The sequence below is a fragment of the Mercenaria mercenaria genome, unplaced genomic scaffold (assembly GCF_021730395.1).
Source record: "Mercenaria mercenaria strain notata unplaced genomic scaffold, MADL_Memer_1 contig_871, whole genome shotgun sequence".
NCBI lineage: Eukaryota > Metazoa > Mollusca > Bivalvia > Venerida > Veneridae > Mercenaria > Mercenaria mercenaria.
Window position 1 is genome coordinate 8,318 of NW_026463781.1, and position 21,933 is coordinate 30,250.

Here is a 21,933-nt window from a genome sequence, read left to right on the forward strand (position 1 = left end):
GATCTTTTGAAATATTTGGCCTCTAGAGAGGTCACAAGGTTTTTCTATTTTTAGACCTACTGACCTAGTTTTTGACGGCACGTGACCCAGTTTCGAACTTGACCTAGATATCATCAAGGTGAACATTCAGACCAACTTTCATAAAGATCCCATGAAAATGTGACCTCTAGAGTGGTCACAAGTAAAAGTTTACGGACGCACGGACGGACGACGGACACCGCGCGATCACAAAAGCTCACCTTGTCACTTTGTGACAGGCGAGCTAAAAATGTAATAAGCCACTTTGTGGGTTATGTAAACACATTGTAGAAGGTTCTACTTTAAAATTAAATAATAAAATTTTTCATATAAAAGAAAACATGGATTGTACTGTTCAAAATGTTCTGTATGTTTTGATTTGCAATGGATGCAAAGAGTTTTATATTGGTCAAACAGGTGATAAATTAAGAAACAGAAGAACAGTTCATGATCAGCAAATAAGAAACCCATCAACAAGACAATTGCCTGTTAGTGAACATTTAGATCTATGCTCTAAAATGGACCCACAGTATTTAATTTTTCCTTTTTATAAATTTCATAATAATAATGTTTCAGCTAGGCTGTCTAAGGAACGTTACTTTTTTGATATATTTAAGCCAAAACTAAACAAATATTGATGATGTCATAAAATAACGTTGCGTACACATGTGTACACATGTGACGTTGCGTAGCAACTACACATTTTTTATATGTCTGCCCTGATGATTATGATATGAAACCGGTAGGTAGACAGAAATACAGATAAAGGAAACCCATTGGATGTTTTTCTTTTTTATTTATTATATACTTGTCCAGGAGTAACTTTTAATATTTTCTATAATATATATATATTGACTGTTTGTTGCATTGTAGCTAGTACATGTTTTACCTCAGCAACATAATAGGACTTGAAAAAATATATTGAACTGCTATAGAAATCGCGTGATCTCACTTAAGTGTGATGGACTTACAGACGGACAGAAAAGGGGCAAACCACAAGTCCCCTCTAGTGAAAAACTAACAGCGAAACTTTGAGAGTTTACGGTAGTTCTGCACGTTCGGATCACAGTTATTTCTACAATGTAGAATTTGATTGAAATCTAATTTTTCAGATACACTTAAAAACTTCAGCATATAAAAACGATAGGGTCGTGATATTTTGCTAGACTGATTTGAAAAATTTTGACCTCACACACTTTTTCATAATAGGATTCTATGGGAAAATCATAACTCTCATAACATTTTCGCGAATAGATTTTTTCTACAATGTAGATTCAAATGAAACTGCTCAAAGTTGTAATTAAACCTATGGCCTATAATGTTGCGAAATAAAATGCATAGGTCATCGTGCTTACTTTTGAGATATTTGACCATGATTAAAGTGACTCGTACATTTCACGCTAAATTTAAGAATCCATGTCTGGATGTTTTAATATCATAGTTTAACTTTAGAAAGATAGTAATAGTGCCAGTGGAGTAATATTACCCACAGGTCGACATAAATTCATAAAATGATTTTCCTTTCCGTACGCCGAATCCAGGTTTCATTCCGCGTTTTCCAGATAAATGACATTACGCCATCACTTTCAGTTTATCAAATGTGTACTGGTACTGATGATAAACCCGAACAGAAAATGAGGTTTTTTACCTGTAACTTTTTTATTTCTGCAATTTGTAAACAATGGTTGGTATCAAAATAAAGCTTAACATTTGCTGAAAACTTTACACAATTCAAATATATATTTAGTTAGCAAACTCGCACGAAGCGAGGCCCTGAAAGGGGTTTGTAAAATGGGGACTGTACGAAGGTTGACTGATGATAAATTCGACCACTTTGTCATTTACAAAATTTTCTTCGTAGTATTATATTGAAACTTTCCCCAAAAAGCTGCAACAGTCATTCCTGATCAAGTAATGAAAAGTGACCCAATGTCAGGCCTTCATGTGGCGACAGTGAGCATGCGTAAAAAACACCCTCTTCCCCAGTAATTTTTGATAAATATTTTTTTATATAGATAAATGTAAGTCATTTATTTATACAGAATATTTACCAATTTTGTTTTTATTTACACCAGTTGGTGTTGAAAGTGGAAACTATTAGACGGTGAGTTCAATTTCATAAATAACCGATTGCAATTGAATATTTCCAAGGTGGTCGACTTTATCATCTGTCCGGGTTTATCATCAGTACCAGTATTATATTTCCAGACCAGATGCACCCAGAATTATCTTTTAATAGCTGCTTTACATTATCACTTACACAATAGATATAATAATAGAAAAAAAATCCACCAAAAATGAAGAAACACTGAGAAGGATATATAGCAGCTCTAAGAGCAGGGAGAAAACGTATCCCTCTAGAAAATATTACCTAAAGTGTAAGTCAAGGGGCGGTGAATGAAATTATAATTTTATACCAGATTATGGTAAGCAATCTTGCAACAACCTAATAGACAACCTAAAAAGAAAATGTGCTTCCATGTTTAGTTACCTCTAAATTAGATCTGACACATATTGTATATTATAATATAATATTTTCATTCGCCCTATTCTTTTCCAATGAATCTTTTGATGTTACGTCATCGCTGATTAGTGATAACAGACCGCTGTTTTGCCGACGTCACCGTATAGTCAGGGAGAACGTTCCTTAGTTGACATTGCAGTTGTTCCGTCTGGTGAACAGAATGGCCGGGCAGCTAATTTTAATGCGAGATGCTTCAAATTATATGCAATTCATAATATTATATAGTTTACAAATTGAAAGGAAATATAATGTAAATATAAGAAATGAAACTATTTCTTTTCGGTGTTCATGCGAAATGAACAACAAAATAGGATCGGCAAATTAAACATAAATCGCTAGCGCGATTCATGGATTTGTCGATCCTATTCTGTCGTTCATTTCACATGAACACCGAAAAAAATCATTTCATTTCTTAAATGATAACGTTTACCTGGTATGTTATGTAAATGTTCGCTGGTTAAATCTGATACGGTGACGCCAATAGAAAGATCCGATTGATAGGATTCAGGACCTGATATAGAACCACCTAAGCCCGAGTCAAATAACCCCATCTCCAGGTCTGGTCTTTCCGTCTGATCCATCTCTGACCATATTTTCATCTGATCTATCTGAAAGTAGAACAAAAAGAATGTGACCAAATATTTTATGCTTGAATGTCAACAACAATTCATAATAAGAAACGTAATCATTATACATTTTACATGCACCAGATAACGTTTCAAACGGAATTCATTGATGGATTTCCTTTACAGAAATAGGAAATATGCAGAATAAGTTTGAACGTGACGAGACAGCCAGCGACAGTCACAAGTTTTCTTTTGTCCAGAAACGTCCTATTTTTTTTTTGATTGGTTCCAGCACGTTAAATCTTATTAACCACTGTCAGATGCCATGCATAATTAAGATATTCATTTTTAGTACATAGAATATATAGAAAATTTATATGGGGATTTATTCCCTCTTTACACAAGACCCACCCCGCCCCCACAAAAAAAAAAAAAAAAAAAAAATAGAAATGTGTCCATGGGACACAGATGCCCCCACTTCATGACAAAGGACACAAATTTTTTCCTAGGTCAGGGGCCATAACCCCTACAATACTGAATGAATCTGGACGTGATACCCCAGGTGCACATCTGCACATGCTGACCAACATTCCCGTAAACTTTGGTGACTCTAGGTCAAATACTTTTTGAGCTACGCGCTACACAACATTAAAATGACAATTTTTTAACTAAGTCAGGGGCCATAACTCCTACATGACTGAATGAATCCGGACGCGAAACCCCAGGTGCACAACTGCATATGCTGACCAACATTCCTGTAAACTTTGGTGACTCTAGGTCAAATACTTTTGGAGCTAGGCGCAACACAACATCAAAATGACCAATTTTTAATTAAGTCAGGGGCCATAACTTCTACACGACTGAATGAATCCGGACGCATAACCCCAGATGCACAACTAGACATGCTGACCAACATTCCTGTAAAGTTTTGTGACTCTATGTCAAATACTTTTGGAGCTAGGCGCGACACAACACTAAAATGACCAATTTTTACAAAGTCAGGGGCCATAACTCCTAAATGACTGAATGAATCCGGACACGAAACCCCAGGTGCACAACTACACATGCTGACCAACATTCCTGTAAAGTTTTGTGACTCTAGGTCAAATACTATTGGAGTTAGGCGCGACACAACATTCTCGGAAGGACGGACGGACAGAGGATGGAAGGAAGGACGGACGGACAGACAAGGGCAAATCTATATGCCCCCCATGTGGGCATAAAACAAGAGGACCATGATATGGTCCTGAATCGCTCACCTTTTCCCACATGACTCAGTTGATAAACATTCAGACCAACTTTCATACAGATCCCATGAAAAATATGGCCTCTAGAGGTCACAACGTTTTTACATTATTTGACCTACTGACCTACTTGTTGAAGGCACGTGACCCAGTTTCGAACTTGACCTAGATATCATCAAGATGAACATTCTGACCAATTTTCATGAAGATCCATTCACAAATATGGCCTCTAGAGATGTCACAAGGTTTTTATATTTTTAGACCTACAGACCTAGTTTTTGACCGCAGTTGACCCTGTTTCGAACTTGACCTAGATATCATCAAGATGAACATTCAGACCAATTTTCATACAGATCCCATAAAAAATATGGCCTTTAGAGAGGTCACAAGGTTTCTCTATTATTTGACCTACTGACCTAGTTTTTGATGACACGTGACCCACTTTCGAGCTTGTCCTAGGTATCATCAAGATGAACATTCAGACCAACTTTCATACAGATCCCATGAAAAATATAGCCTGTAGAGAGGTCCCAAGGTTTTTCTATTATTTGACCTACTGACCTAGTTTTTGATGGCATGTGACCCAGTTTCGAACTTGACTTAGATATCATCAAGGTGAACGTACTGACCAATTTTCATGAAGATCTTGTGAAATATATGGCCTCTAGAAAGGTCACAAGGTTTTTCTATTTTTAGACCTACTGACCTAGTTTTTGATCGCACGTGACCCAGTTTCGAATTTGACCTAGATATCATCAAGATAAACATTCAAACCAACTTTCATACAGATCCCATGAAAAATATGGCCTTTAGAGAGGTCACAATGTTTTTCTGTTATTTGACCTACTGACCTAGTTTTTGATGGCACATGACACAGTTTCGAATTTTACCTAGATATCATCAAGGTAAACGTTCAGACTAACTTTCATGAAGATCTTGTAAAATATATGGCCTCTAGAGAGGTCACAAGGTTTTTCTATTTTTAGACCTACTGACCTAGTTTTTGATCACAGTTAACCCAGTTTCAAACTTGACCTAGATGTTATCAAGGTGAACATTCTGACTAATTTTCATGAAGATCCATTGAAAATTATGACCTCTAGAGACGTCACAAGGTTTTTCTATTTTCAAACCTACTGACCTAGTTTTTGAAGGCACGTGACCCAGTTTCAAACTTAACCTAGATATCATCAAGGTGAACATTCTGACTAATTTTCATGAAGATCCATTGAAAATTATGGCCTCTGGAGAGGTCACAAGGTTTTTCTATTTTTAGACCTACTGACCTAGTTTTCGACGGCACGTGACCCACTTTCAAACTTGACCTAGAATTTACCAAGATGAACATTCTGACCCATTTTCATAAAGATCCCATGAAAACAGTGACCTCTAGAGATGTCACAAGGAAAAGTTTACGCACGCACGGACGACGGACGCTGCGCGATCACAAAAGCTCACCTTGTCAATTCGTGACAGGTGAGCTAAAAACAAGAGCTGTCACAAATGGTGACAAATGCCCCCCGCAGCGCCTTGACCTTTGACCTGGTGACCTTGACCTTTGACTAGGCGACCCCAAAGTCAATAGGGGTCGTGTAGGCAATAAGTACTATTAGCATGTGAAGTTCGAAGGTCCTAGGTGCAGTGGTTAGCGAGTAAAGTGCCTTCAAGCAAAAAGTTAACGTTGGCCCCTGTGACCTTGGCCTTTGACCTGGTGGCCCCAAAGTGAGTAGGGGTCGCGTACTCGATGAATACTATCAGTATGTGAAGTTTGAAGGTCCTGGATGCAGTGGTTCGCGAGTAAAGTGCCTTCATGTAAAAAGTTAAGGTTGGCCCCTGTAACCTCGACCTTTGGCCTGGTGACCCCAAAGACAGTAGGGGTCGTGTACTCAATGAGTACTACTAGCAAGTGAAGTTTGAAGGTCCTGGGTGCAATGGTTTCGCGAGTAAAGTGCCTTCATGCAAAAAGTTAACGTTGTGACGAAGGAATGGACAGTTGAAAACTAATATGACTCCCTTCGGGGGTATATAAAAAACAAGAGGACCATGATGGTCCTGAATCGCTCACCTCTTCCCACATGACCCAGTTTTGAGTATGACGTCATTTTTTCTATTATTTGAAATAGTGACCTAGTTTTTGAGCTCATGTGACCCATTTTTGAACTTGACCTAGATATTAACAAGATAAAAATTCTGACCAATTTTCATGAAGATCCATTGAAAAATATTGTCTATAGAGAGGTCACAAGGTTTTTCTATTATTTGATCTATTGACCTAGTTTTCGAAGATAGGTAACCCTGTTTTGAACTTTACCTAGATATCACCAAGATGAACATTCTCACTAATTTTCATGAAGATCTCATGAAAAATATGGCCTCTAGAGAGGTCACAAGGTTTTTCTATTTTTATACCTACTGGCCTAGTTTTTGACCGCACGTGACCCAGTTTCGAAACTGACCTAGATATCATCAAGGTGAACATTCAGATCAATTTTCATGAAGATCCATTGAAAAATATGGCCTCTAGAGAGGTCAAAAGATTTTAATAATTGTAGACTTACTGACCTTGTTTTTGACCGCAGTTAACCTAGAATCAAACCTGACCTAGATATCATCAAGATGAACATTCAGACCAACTTTCATACAGATCCTATGAAAAGTATGGCCTCTAGAGAGGTCACAAGGTTTTTTTATTATTTGACCTACTGACCTAGTTTTTGATCGCACCTGACCCTGTTTTGAACTTGACCTAGATATCATCAAGATGAACATTCAGACCAATTTTCATACAGACCCCATGAAAAATTTGGCCTTTAGAGAGGTCACAAGGTTTCTCTATTATTTGAACTACTGACCTAGTTTTTGACGGCACGTGACCCAGTTTCGAAGGTGACCTAGATGTCATCACGGTGAACATTCTGACTAATATTCATGAAGATCTAGTGAAATATATGGCCTCTAGAGAGGTCACAATGTTTTTCTTTTTTTAGATCTACTGACCTAGTTTTTGACCGCACAGGACCCAGTTTCAAACCTGACCTAGATATCATCAAGATAAACATTCAAACCAACTTTCATACAGATCCCATGAAAAATATGGCCTCTAGAGAGGTCACAATGTTTTTCTATTTTTAGACCTACTGACCTAGTTTTTGGCCGCACGTGACCCAGTTTCGAACTTGACCTAGAATTTACCAGGATGAACATTCTGACCAATTTTCATAAAGATCCCATGAAAATTGTGACCTCTAGAGATGTCACAAGGAAAAGTTTACGCACGCACTGACGACGGACGACGGACGCTGCGCGATCACAAAAGCTCACCTTGTCACTTCGTGACAGGTGAGCTAAAAAACAACAAGTCAAGTCAATAGTTAATACTTAATAAGGGTCAATCCGGCAGTGAGGCCACTGTATAGCACAACGGTATGTCACTAAGCGTGCCGTTAAGAAGATTATTTTAAGCCAGGTGGTAAAAAAATATCTCCATGCAATTTCCATTGAGTATAAGCTAAAAATCTAAATAATTTTGAAGCCAAAAGTGGGCCACTGTCACGGCCAATGAGAAATAAATGACAGAGGTCCGAGAGATGTGGTTGCAGACAAAATAAGAAAAATACTCTAGACTGCATTATGCTTTAAATCCTAAAATTACACACAAACAAGAGGACCATGATGGTCCTAAATCGCTCACCTGTCTCCACATGAACAAATTTTCATAAAGATCCATTGAAAAATATGGCTTCTAGAGAGGTCACAAGGTTTTTCTATTATCTGAGCTAATGACCTAGTTTTTGAAGGCACATGACCAAGTTTTGAACTTGACCTAGATATTATCAAGGTGAACATTCTCGTCAATTTTCATGAAGATTTCATGAAGAGTATGGCCTCTAGAGAGGTCACAAGGTTTTTCTATTTTTATACCTACTGACCTAGTTTTGACCACACGTGACCCAGTTTCAATCTTTACCTAGATATCATCAAGGTGAACATTCAGACAAATTGTCATGAAGATCCATTGAAAAATATGGCCTCTAGAGTGGTCAAAAGGTTTTCCTATTTTTAGACCTACTGACCTAGTTTTTGACCGCAGTTGACCCAGTTTCGAACATAACGTAGATAGCATCAAGATGAATATTCAGACCAATTTTCATACAGATCCCATGAAAAGTATGGCCTCTAGAGAGGTCACAAAGTTTTTCTATTTTTAGACCTACTGACCTAGTTTTTGACCGCAGTTGACCCAGTTTCGAACCTGACCTAGATATCATCAAGATGAACATTCTGACCAACTTTCATAAAGATCCCATGAAAAATGTGACCTCTAGAGTGGTCACAAGTAAAAGTGTACGGACGCACGGACGGACGACAGACGCCACGCGATCACAAAAGCTCACCTTGTCACTTTGACCCAGTTTCGAACCTGACCTAGATATCATTAAGATGAAAATTCAGACCAACTTTCATACAGATCCCATGAAAAATATGGCCTCTAGATAGGTCACAAGGTTTTTCTATTATTTGACCTACTGACCTAGTTTTTGATTGCACGTGACCCAGTTTCGAACATGACCTATATATCATCAAGTTGATCATTCTGATCAATTTTCATGAAGATCCATTGAAAAGTACGGCCTCTAGAGAGGTCACAAGGTTTTTCTATTTTTAGACCTACTGACCTAGTTTTTGATCACAGTTGACCCAGTTTCGAACCTGACCTAGATATCGTCAGGATGAACATTCAAGCCAACTTTCATATAGATCGCATGAAAAATTTGGCCTCTAGAAAAGTCACAATATTTTTCTATTATTTGACCTACTGACCTAGTTTTTGATGGCACGTGACCCAGTTTCAAAACTTGACCTAGATATCATCAAGGTAAACATTCTGACCAATTTTCATGAAGATCCCATGAAAAATATGGCCTCTAGAGAGGTCACAATGTTTTTCTATTTTTAGACCTACTGACCTAGTTTTCAACCGCACATGACCCTGTTTCGAACCTGACCTAGATATCGTCAAGATGAACATTCTGACCAATTTTCATAAAGATCCCATGAAAAATGTGACCTCTAGAGAGGTCACAAGCAAAAGTTTACGGACGCACAGACGGACGACAGACGCCACGCGATCACAAAAGCTCACCTTGTCACTTTGTGATAGGTGAGCTAAAAATCGGTTCAACTCTATTTATTATACTACTCTCATTTTGACTTACTGCGATGAAAGACGACATGTAAAGGGTATTCTAAAGCATAATTATGAGATTTCTGAATTTTTTTCCTTGTTAGTCCGAGAATTCCAGAGACTGATGTTTGAAACTGGTAGCCACAAGTGTGAGATAAGAAACTGTATGCTTTGCCAAGAGAATGGCATATATTCCAAACAATAAATTTAACAAATACATCCTTTGTACCTATGATTATATCTGTGAAGCGTTACATTGTCTGTTGGAAATATTTGTCAATAACGGATACTAACCGTGCACCGCTCATTGCCGATATATTTTATACCCTTTTGAACGATATTTCAAGCTTAGTTTATCCACTCAGACACAGTGTGAAATTATTGAAGTTTTAAATCATACCTCAATGTGGCTTGGTGATATTTTTGATATGGACATACGCAGAGGGATGATACGTCAAGTTAATAGGTAGAGGGTCCAAAATTTACAAGGGTAGACTTGGTCAGATGTCTCTACCCAAGCAGTAAATCAAACACTACTTTAAGCCTGGGGTAGGCTGTTTAACTAATAAATTGGTTTAAATGCAAAGAGAGATTGAATTTGTGCATTGCCCTTAGGAAGCATTTAAGGCTTGTTTTCATGGGTTTTGGGGACACAGCCAATTTTTTGTAAAGTTGAGATGTAAAATCAAGACAAAAGGGCCATGAAGGCCCTGTATCGCTCACCTGACCTATTGACCTGAAGATCATCAAGATTAACATTCTGACCAAGTTTCATAAAGATAAGGTCATAAATGTGATCTCTAAAGTGTTAACTAGCTTTTCCTTTGATTTGACCCGGTGCCCTAGTTTTTGACCCCACATGACCCAGATTCGAACTTGACCTAAAGATCATCAAAATTAACATTCTGACCAAGTTTCATGAAGATACAGTCATAAATGTCGCCTCTAGAGTGTTAACAAGCTTTTCCTTTGATCTGTTCTTGTAACCTAGTTTTTGACCCTACCTGACCCATATTTGAACTTAACCTAAAGATCATCAAGATCAACATTCTGACCAAGTTTCTTAAGATATGGTCATAAATGTGGCCTCTACAGTGTTAACTAGCTTTTCCTTTGATTTGACCTGGTGACCTAGTTTTTGACTCCAAATGACCCAATATTGAACTCGTCCAAGATTTTATTGAGAGTAATATTCTGACCAAGTTTCATTAAGATTGGGCCGAAATTATGACCTCTAGAGTGTTAACAAGCTTTTCCTTTGATTTGACCTGGTGACCTAGTTTTTGACTCCAGATGACCCTGTATCAAAATCGTCCAAGCTTTTATTGAGAGTAACATTCTAACCAAGTTTCATTAAGATTGGGCCAAAATTGTGACCTCTAGAGTGTTAACAAGATTTTCCTTTGATCTGACCTGGTGACCTAGTTTTTTACCCCAGATGACCCAATATCGAACTTGTCCAAGATTTTATTGAGAGTAATATTCTGACTAAGTTTCATTAAGATTGGGCCAAAATTGTGACCTCTAGAGTGTTAACAATATTTTCCTTTGATTTGACCTGGTGACCTAGTTTTTGACCCCAGATGACCCGATATCAAATTCGTCCAAGATTTTATTGCGAATAATATCAGGGTTTCCGCTGCTATTCGCCAATTACTTTTTTGGCGAAATTCCACAGTTAACAATTTTAAATTTGCTAAAATAAACATCTGTTTTACTACTGGAAACAACGTTATAGTACAATAGAAACGTGCCGACTATCACCGATCAATAATTATACACAACGTGTCACGGATAATCCGATATTTAGCAATACACATATGTCGGTCAAAAGCTATACATAGCTTATGTTCATAATGTTATTTTATCTACCGACAATAAATAAATATTGACTTGACTTGACTTTACACGAAGACAATACACCGTGTCGATACCGAATTACACCTCTGGGCATAATTTAAAACTTCGTGGAGTCACCAGAGTGTTCCTCCACGCAAGAACGATTATCAGTCAATCTGATTCGCCAAATTCAGACCCGCCTACTATTACGAAAGCAAATGAAAGGAAATATTTGCTGAGCGCTTCGTCTAAAGCCCCACCCATTTTCTTGATACTAAAACGCAAGTTATTTTAATATCAAGCCAATTCGCCGAAGTAATCGAAGTAATCGATAATGAAAAGTCGAAGATATTATAGATAAATTTGTGCGATCGTAAAATATTACTGTTAAATAAATCTACTTGCTCGTAAATTTTCTTCGAGATACAAATGAGCTAAAGCAGTTCGTTTGGTTCTTTTACGTGCCCAACGTATAGCATTGATACACGGCCCCATTCAAGGGCATCAAAATAAAGAGCTACTTGTACCTTTAGGTGGTATTTCGCTATACATCCTTAAAGAAATTTAGATATATATATAATGAAATTTAAGTCTTTTTGAAAAGCTTTTCAAAAGTCATAAAATAAAATAAAATAAAACACCCTGTTTTGGATAAATGACCTTATATAAATTTTGAAATAAAAAGTTAGAAATTAAATAACTAAATGTTCATGTTTTAGAAACATCTTAGTAGTGAAAAATGACCATTAAAGGGAGATAATTCAAAATTGGCAAACTATATATAGGGACAGTTTAATAGATTTGTTTCGAAAATGGTTGAGAATTAAGATTAAAACTTATTTTTGACCCAATGTGATATTAGGATAGACTGGTTCAAGAGCAAATTGCATAGTTAAAATATGAAATGAAAAAGAGATTGAAATAAAATGGTTTATAATTTTGAACTGACTACTTATCTTTACATGATAAATCAATGTTAATGTGTATGCATCTGCTTGTTGAGTTGTTTGTGGAATGTAGAAAATAAATTTAGAAAACTGAACTAATTGGGTGATATTATATTAGATCTAATTCTATTTTTTTCGACATTATTGATCCTCTGCCGCACGCACCTTTTTCTTTGAAAAATTTAAGTGGCGGAAAAAAAATTGTGCCCAGTGGAAACCCTGAATATTCTGACCAAGTTTCATTAAGATTGGGCCAAAATTGTGACCTCTAGAGTGTTAACAGTCAAATTGTTGACAACGGATGGACGACGGACGGACGGACGACAACGGACACAGGGTGATCACAAAAGCTCACCTTTAAGCACTTCGTGCTCAGGTGAGCTAAAAACTAATATTATTTTATAAATTTATTTTACTGTAAAATGATCAAACAAAAATCGGGGTTCACCGACTTCGTTTTCGCAGTATTGTCATAAATTTTCCCCTACCCCCATTTTCTCATGCATTTTTCTGACATGAAATATCATAAGACAATCATTTGATAAATCAATGAAATTCACTTCTACCAAATAATTGTTAGCCCACAGCGACATTGACTGCACACGAGTTTGTTAAGTGATAAGTTTGCAGACTTCAGGAAAGCTGGAAAAAATGGCAGGACATTTGGTCCAGCAATGCCTAAAAATCTGCCGGACCGAAAAAAAATATGCTGGACCGAAGAAATTGTCAGTGTACTGCATATATTGCTTTTCTCCATCATATTCAAGCCAGGTGTGATTTTTTAGTCCATTTCTCATTAAATGTTCGGTCAACCCTCTTATTTTCATATGTTTCCTTTCACTACGATTGTTGGGCGTTAATTTAGGTTTCTTTCCCGGTTATGCCCGGCATAATATGTAAGTGACGCCATTTTGATATGTTGTCCGAGATGTTGCAGTTCTCGGGGTACGATAAATGCCGGTCAGTCAGACCGCATCCGGATTAAGAAACCGCGGACCGGATCAAAATTTCCCGGTCATGTCCGTCGGACCCACGACTTTCCGGAAGTCTGAGTTTGAGTCTGTCCCTTTCCGAATGATTAAGTTGTAGCCATAATTCATAGCATGTGTTGTTCCAAAATCTGACCTCTACATAAATGACGTTTCTTGTATAAATTGGGAGCATGCATTTACTGGTCCATAGATTTTTTTCAAAAAATTACACAATTACTTTCAAGGTATTTCTCAGCAAACTAACGAAAAAAAGTCCTTGACTACTGACTTCGTTTTCGAGCTACGAAGTCGGAAAAAACGAAGAAGTCTCAAATGGCGCTATGGGTGGCGTTTGACGTTGCGCATTTTCCCGCTTTTTTCTGACGTTAGCAAACGTCTTATTACTAAAACAGCATACTCAGCAAATAAATATTTAGCCGTTTCATTTTAAAAGTTCTAATACTTCCTGAAACATACTTTCGTTATTACAGGGTTCAAATTTAGACAAGCATACAAGCTAAATGCTAGTGGAATTTAAAAACAGCTAGTGGGTTTGAAATGTACTAGCTAATTTTAGCTAGTCAATAATATAAAAAGCAAATGTCTTCAGTTTAATAGTTTTGAAGGTACACATTTTTTTTTCATGAAAGAAATGTTATCATTTATGTTTATGATATTTTATTGTTCAACAAAAATGGCACAAGCTATTTTAAGCTAACAGAAAATATTTTTGTTTGTGACTGGCTACTAACAGAGATCAATCAGTAAGTTTTGGCCGGTAAGATATTAATGGAGTAATTAAATATTATTAACTTTAGCCGGCAGCTTTTCATTTTAGCTAGTGATCAAAAAGGGCACCAGCTAATTTCAGCTAGTACAAACTATTGTTTATTTGACCCCTGTATTATTGTATATTCAAATGAGCTGTGCCATGAGAAAACCAACACAGCACGTTTGCTCCTATTACTAGAAGTGTGGTAATATTTGAAAATGTGAGTGAGCAAGTCATCTGTGTCTCTCATCATTTTTATAGACTCGAAACTGTCTTTGGCTGCTAAGGCTAGACGATGGTTATGACGGTGCACCGTGAGACACAGGAACGTGTCTCCTATTCTGATTACCCTTACTGTTACATACAAATTGATAAGTGTACCCATCCCTTACATATTATCATCATAAGGTCTGTATGATCCCCTAGTGGGCACATGAATCTGAAAAGAAACAGAGAAAAAAAACTTTACCACTACTATTTAAAATTTCATTAACCAATTGATTATATTTAAGAAAACCCCGTAAGGTACACTGGTCTATAAGTGGTAACTTTTTGTGTGAAGTATTCTTTTGCAAAATTCAATAACGGGGGCAGAGCCTGTAAAATAACCTCATCTGTCGGACGTCCAGAGCTTTCAACATGAAAACATTGGATTTGTTTCTAAAAACACATATTTTGGACATGATATTTTGGGAATAGTGAAAAAATTAAAAATATAACAGTATGTAAGATTTTTATCATTTGCTTACCCTTTTAATTTCCATTTTTTTTTAAAACTACCAGCGTAACATTTATATGGTGTTTGTAAACAAAGCATGCCTGTGGGAAACCGGAAGGGGCGTGTTTTCCAGGAAAACTAAAACATTACCGGGGTCGGCCGAATACAGGTTGTATCCGAAAATAGGCTGTGGCAGGATATATTTCCAGAAACACTTGTAAACGCTAAGTCTTGTAAACAAAATATGTTTTCTTTGTTTTTGGCTTGCGCTTGCCCTATTGAAAACAAGAGGACCATGATGGTCCTGAATCGCTCACCTGTCCCCACATGAACTGAGTATGATGTCGTTTTTTTCTATTATTTGACATAGTGACCTAGTTTTAGAGCTCATGTGACCTAGTTCTGAACTTGACCTAGATATCATCAAGATAAAAATTCTGACCAATTTTCATGAAGATCCATTGAAAAATATGGCCTCTAGAGAGGTCACAAGGTTTTTCTATTATTTGACATAATGAACTAGTTTTTGAAGGCATGTGACCCAGTTTTGTACTTGACCGCATATTATCAAGATGAACATTCTGACCAATTTTCATGCAGATCCAATGAAAAAACTGGCCTCTACAGAGGTCACAAGGATTAAAATTCAATTTTAAGACCTACCAGGGCCCTCACTCTACTTTGGGGGAAGGGGTCTGCAGCCCTATGGCGGGGGAATTTTCGCGTCGTTTTAGCCAAAAGGGGAATTTTCATTGCCTTCAAAGAATAACATACGATGTAAAAACTATAACATGTATAACTCTCATTACACTAAAGCTGGTTCTTTTTCTCAACATACAACTGGTGACTGCAATTATATCATGTCAAGATCAGCTTTCAGGGTTCAAGCTATACTGTTATTAATGCAACTTCCACAAACTTTATCTGAAACAAGTACATTTTTCATTACAGATTTTTTAAATAATTTTATATTTTAGTTGTCTAAAAGTGGGTGGGGTTTGGTGCCTTTGCATTTTATTATCGAAAAATGCTTCAAAATAAGGGCTGCTTTTGCAACAGTGATAATATTTTCCTTAAATGCAGATATTTAAATGGCTTTTTATTTAGATTGTACTGGAAAAATCTTGTAAGAAATGATGAAAATGTCCGAAAATCACGGTCGCGAAAACCAGTGACAAATATGGAACACGAAAGTAATCATTTAAAATTCTTGATGAAATACCAGTTTTAAATTTCTTTTCACCATACCTATTCAATACTTACAATTTCTGCTTATTAAAGCGTTTAATTTATTTTGGACCAAACAAAGCCTCGGCAATGATAATAAATTTTCTATAGACCGTAACGGTTGACCGGCTCACGTAATCGTATCAAGCAAACAAAATAATGATTTTAATTATCGAATTTGTTGTTCTTGTTTTTAAGAAGGCAACACACAAGTTGCATACCGCTAATTAACAAGTGGTGCAAAGACCATAATCTAAAGCTGCATTGTTTATCAATTAACTTTTACACCTTTGATAATGACAGAATATAAACCGCGAGATGACCACGTGTCAATCGGCGCGTGGCGTGATTGACATCTGTTAGCAGCTAATTAACACATGACGCTCCGCCTACTGCCATACTTCCGCATATGACGGCGAACAATATTGAAATTGACTGGGATTTTGATTGACAAGAAGGGCAGAACTTTCGAACTCGAGACGCATCAAAGAAAATTTCCGCGAGTCAACCCGACGCACGGAGCATATTTTGTGTGGGTTAAATACGATTTTTTTTTCGATTTTCGTGGGTCAAAAGACCGGGACTTCGGGTCAACTGAATGCCCAGTAAGGGGGAATTTTTTTATCTGGAGGGGAAAAAAAGATACTATTTTGGCGGGGGAAGCAGCCGATATTCGGCGGTAAAAACGGCCGATCGAGGGCCCTGAGCCTACTGACCTAGTTTTTGACCTCACGTAACCCAGTTTCGAAATTGACCTAGATATCATTAAGATGAACATTCTGACCAATTTTCATGCAGATCCCATGAAAAATATGGCCTCTACAGAGGTCACAAGGGTTTTCTTTTATTTAACCTGACTTAGATATCATCAAGGTGAACATTCTGACCAATTTTCATGAAGATCCATTTAAAAATATGGCCTCTAGGGAGGTCACAAGGATTTTCTGTTTTTAGACCTCCTGACCTAGTTTGGCATCGCAGTTGACCCAGTTTCGAACTTGACCTAGATATCATCAAGATGAACATTCTGACCAATTTTCTTGCAGATCCCATGAAAAATATGGCCTCTAGAGAGGTCACAATGTTTTTCTATTATTTGACCTATTGACTAGTTTTGGACCGGACGTGACCCAGTTTCGAACTTGACCTAGATATCATTAAGATGAACATTCTGACCAACTTTCATGCAGTTCCCATGGAAAATATGACCTCTAGAAAGGTCACAAGGATTTTCTATTATTTGACCTACTGACCTAGTTTTTGACCGCAGTTGACCCAGTTTCGAACTTGACTTAGATATCATCAAGATGAACATTCTGACCAATTTTCATGCAGATCCCATGAAAAATACGGCCTCTACAGAGGTCACAAGGTTTTTCTATTATTTGACCTACTGACCTAGTTTTTGATCGCACGTGACCCAATTTCAAACTTGACCTAGATATCATCAAGATGAACATTCTGACCAATTTTCATACAGATCCAATGAAAAGTATGGCCTCTAGAGAGGTCACTAGGTTTTTTTATTATTTGACCTACTGACCTAGTTTTTGCTGGCACGTGACCCAGTTTCAAACCTGACCTAGAAATCATCAAGTTAAACATTCTGACTAACTTTCATAAAGATCCCATTAAAAATGTTACCTCTAGAGCGGTCACAAGCAAAAGTTTACGGACGGACGACGGACGCCACGCGATCACAAAAGCTCACCTTGTCACTTTGTGACAGGTGAGCTAAAAACATATTCCTAAACTGATATCATACTGATGGACACCTGTATTATATTCAATACTTTGTGGATAAGGATGTGGTACTATGATTGTAACAGGAAAACAGAGGTCTTTGTGAAAGGCAAGTACATTCAACACAAAATATAAAGCTTTTGTATAAGGAAAAAACAGGTTTTTTTTACAATACCAGTGTTACAAATAAGGTTGATGGGATGAGATTTTCTTTCTAACACACCAGGTTTGCTTAAACATGTAAAAATTTAACGCCATGTCATTTCAACTCGGGATGATAAAAAATATAAACAAAAAAAAAAATCTAAGTGGGATTAGCATTGCAAGGGCATAACATGACATTCTATACAATAAATATCTTAGAACAGATAAGGCCTAGAGCAAAATAAGCTTTTTTTTAATGAAGCCAAAGATTGAAACTAGAAAGCATTAAAAAGCAAGGTTTCTGTAAACTGCAGCCCCTATTGCATACACAAGGTTTTTCTTTGATTTGACCTTGTGACCTAGTTTTTGACCCCAGATGACCCATTTTCGATCTTGGCCTAGATTTCATCAAGGTCATCATTCTGACAAAATTTCAGTCATCATTCTGGCAAAATTTTATGAAGATCAGTTGAAAAATAATGACTCTATCGCATACACAAGGTTATTCTTTGATTTGACCTAGTGACCTATTTTTGACCTCAGATGACCCATTTTCGATCTTGGCCTAGATTTCATCAAGGTCATCATTCTGACAAAATTTCAGTCATCATTCTGGCAAAATTTCATGAAGATCAGTTGAAAAATACAGCCAATATCGCATACACATTTTTTTTTTGACTTGACCTAGTGACCTAGTTTCTGAACCCAGATGACCCATTTTCGAACTTGGCCTAGATTTCATTAAGATTATTACTCTGACCAAAATTCATAAAGATCAATTGAAAAAAAACAGCCTCTATCGCATAAACAAGGATTTTCTTTGATTTGACCTAGTGGCCTAGTTTTTGACCCCAGATGACCCGCTTTCGAATCTGGCATAGATTTCATCAAGGCAATCATTCTGACAAAATTTCTTGAAGATCAGTTGAAAAATACAGCCTCTATAGCATACACAAGCTAAATGTTGACCGACAGACAGACGACGGCAATCGAGCGATCACAATTGCTCAGGTGAGCTAAAAAGGGGTATAATTTTGACAAAAAAAGTTTGATGGCATGTGTGAAGTTTGAAAGCATTTGGCAAAGCAGTTTCTGAGAAACCTGTTTACGTCCAAAACGTCAACCTTTTGTGACATGGAAGCTGACACGACACTGACGAAAGGGTGATTTCAAAAGCTCTACTATTTGAAAATTTTTCAAATAGTCGACAGAAAATAATTGTAGATTAAAAACAAAATTGACAGTAAATAAAAAGACTCACTACTTCAATCCGCCTCTGTGGAGATCTTTTCCCCATAGAAATCTGACTTTGACCTTGATTCCCTGCAATATGCCAAATAGTTTTAATGCACTGCTAATAATACTAGCTAGTGTTATGTGAAACAATATAATTAATATTATTTCAATTACACTCTACAGCCAGCATCAAATTTATCTGATATAACTAACATTATTAAAAGAAAAGAAACATACCATTTCAACATCTACAGAAATATTTTACACTTCTTCAGGACACTAATTTCTTGTTTGGTTTCATTAATGGGGGATCAAATTACTCTTTCTAAGAAATATACTTCCGGCCTCTCCCCACTTTTGTTAGAAATTCCCTCTTCAAAGATCACAAAATAAACTTTTCAACTTACAGTTTTAAGATTTAAAGATTTAAAAAGGTATAAAAATTCAACAATTTCTGTCCAAGGATTGAATGTATTACAACAGTGTCTTTTTTATATATATTGAAATTATTAAACAAGCTGAATATAATAATGAAAAGTAGCAAGGCTCTGTCACATGACAATTGAGAAAAACCTTTTCAATATGAACAGTGCACAATTTATATCAGTTTTGGTGTAAAATCATATGATAAATTTGTATTGTTTAATGCAATCTTTTTTTATCAACAGAGAATGACAGTTCTCAGATAATGTATCAATCTTTGTGCGTTTCTGGTCCATATTTTACTACTGTTTGACACAAGCTTTTTGTGAATTTTCGCTATATTCTGCAAGATCTTAAATTCATTTATACCTTATTTTATGTCCATCACTGTCTTGAATAAACTAAGCAAACCTGACAGAGTGAACATTAGAATGAAGTTGCTTTCTCTTCTAACATGTCAATATTTTTTGTCAAATTATTTGAAATTTATAAAGTACAACAAATATATATACTCGTAAATTGCTTTGAATTGTAAATAACAGTAAAAACAAGGTTTCGGCACCTAACGGACGATTCACACATATTTTGCCTGTAAAATATATTTGGAAAAGCTATTTTGTAAAAATTAGATGTTGAAATTAAAATGGGATGATTTTAGCATATTTTTTTTTTTATCAGCCTCATAAAGTATTGACTTAGATAATACAGAAATACTGATAAGCTATCTGTTTTAAGCATTTTATACTGTCAGGTATATCAGGAGTCATACCCCACTTTAACAATGTTTTAAAAATTACCTTTTTTCTTTGGTGATTTCTTTTCACCTTTCTTTTTTGGACTTCCTTTTATCTGTTCCTCTTTTTGTTTTTGCTGATTACCAGCACTCTCAGTCTGTTGTGTATCAATTGTTTCAGTTTGAACTTTCACTTTAGGCCGGGCACCAGTAGAGATATCTAGTTCCTCTACACCAACAGTGGCTGATACGAGATCTTCCTTTAACATTGATTCAAACTGCAACTGTTTCTCAGCTGACACACTAGCAACATGCACTCCAGTCTTGTGAGGCTTTTTATCATCTTTAGCCTGAGACCTATCATCTTTGTCTCCTCCATCACTAGGATGCAGACTGGCAAGTTTTGAATCTATAAATTGACTTAATGAGCTAGACTCTTGAATTCCTTGTGATTTACGTGGTGATTTCCCTTTCTTCTGCTTTGAGGGAATCTTTAAATTAGAGTCAGGAAATTCCTCCTCGCAGTCATTATACTTCGCTAATCCTGCAACCATTTCAGATATTTTTGAAATTTCTTCTTCTGACATTTTCTTAGAATTTTTACCAATTTGAAAGTTAAATTTGAACTGTTCTGATGTTTTAACTAACCCTGCATCCAACATGTCACTGACCACTGAAGGTGCTGGTTCTGTCACAGTGACGTTTGAAGGTTCTTCTATGTTCTCATTTGATACCGTCTCATCCTTACCAATTGAACTCAAGTTGGGCTCAGTATTTTCTTCACTATCCATGTTGTAGTCTTACTAACCTTAGAATAACAAAACAAACAGAAAGGTAGTATTTGTGATTGAAAATCCGCAACAAAATGTACTACTTAGTAATGTTCTACCAACTAACACATATTGCAATGTGAGGACATTTTAGCAGATGTTTGGGGCTGAGTTTATAGAAGATGCCTATCTATCATTGTGACAACTGACAAGTTTCTTTAAATTTTCTATTGTAGCTATAAAATTTGTTTCTGCACAAAAGTCTGTAATTAAGTAAAAAAAAAATGAAGTAAACGTACTCTGGTAATAATTTGAGTGTAAATACCTGATAATCTACAATGTTTTTAATCTAAACTGACTTTTGTATTTAACAATATTTGTACCTGGTGTTCTAAAAATTACCTTTAGGCTTTAAGAAAAAAATGGCCTTAAATGCATCAAGTTCTGAGCTTGCTGTCTTGAGTTTCAAATGTTTAAGGTTTCATAGCCTAGCAAGGATTCTATGGTATTCTATGGTACAGCTACATTCTTGGTTGAAAATGTAAAAAAAGAAAAAAAATATTAACTGGTAATTTCAACTTTGGAATTTGGAAAATGTAACTATTTGCAATTGGGATTGGGGACAAATTTTGGCCCGAAAAATGGAAATTTAACACCTGGGACTTTGGATATTTTATTTTGATATAGGAGGTCCCCAAGAGTAGCAGCATAGGCTCCAATACGTCCAAGTTGAGGGGTTCTCGAAACGTGTAGCCCAGGTTGTAGATTCCATACTGGCCAGGTAGATACTTAATTGTCTCAGACCGAGATGAGACTGGCAGCCACGATGTAACGTCAGGCTGACAGGAACATGAAAATTATATATCTGCGATG

At 36.5% G+C, this 21,933-nt stretch overlaps 1 protein-coding gene across 1 annotated transcript; it reads right to left on the minus strand.

Annotated features, from left to right (window-relative positions):
* Window positions 1-2,972: 2,972 nt before the first annotated feature.
* On the minus strand, window positions 2,973-21,083 carry LOC128554921 (myb-like protein V; the record flags this gene model as incomplete). The annotated part of the gene is made up of 3 exons (XM_053536255.1): window positions 20,355-21,083; window positions 19,160-19,221; window positions 2,973-3,150 (listed from the first exon to the last, which is right to left on the minus strand). Coding segments are annotated over exons 1-3 (967 nt in total), but the record flags the coding sequence as incomplete, so codon positions are not given.
* Between the last annotated feature and the right edge of the window lie 850 nt (window positions 21,084-21,933).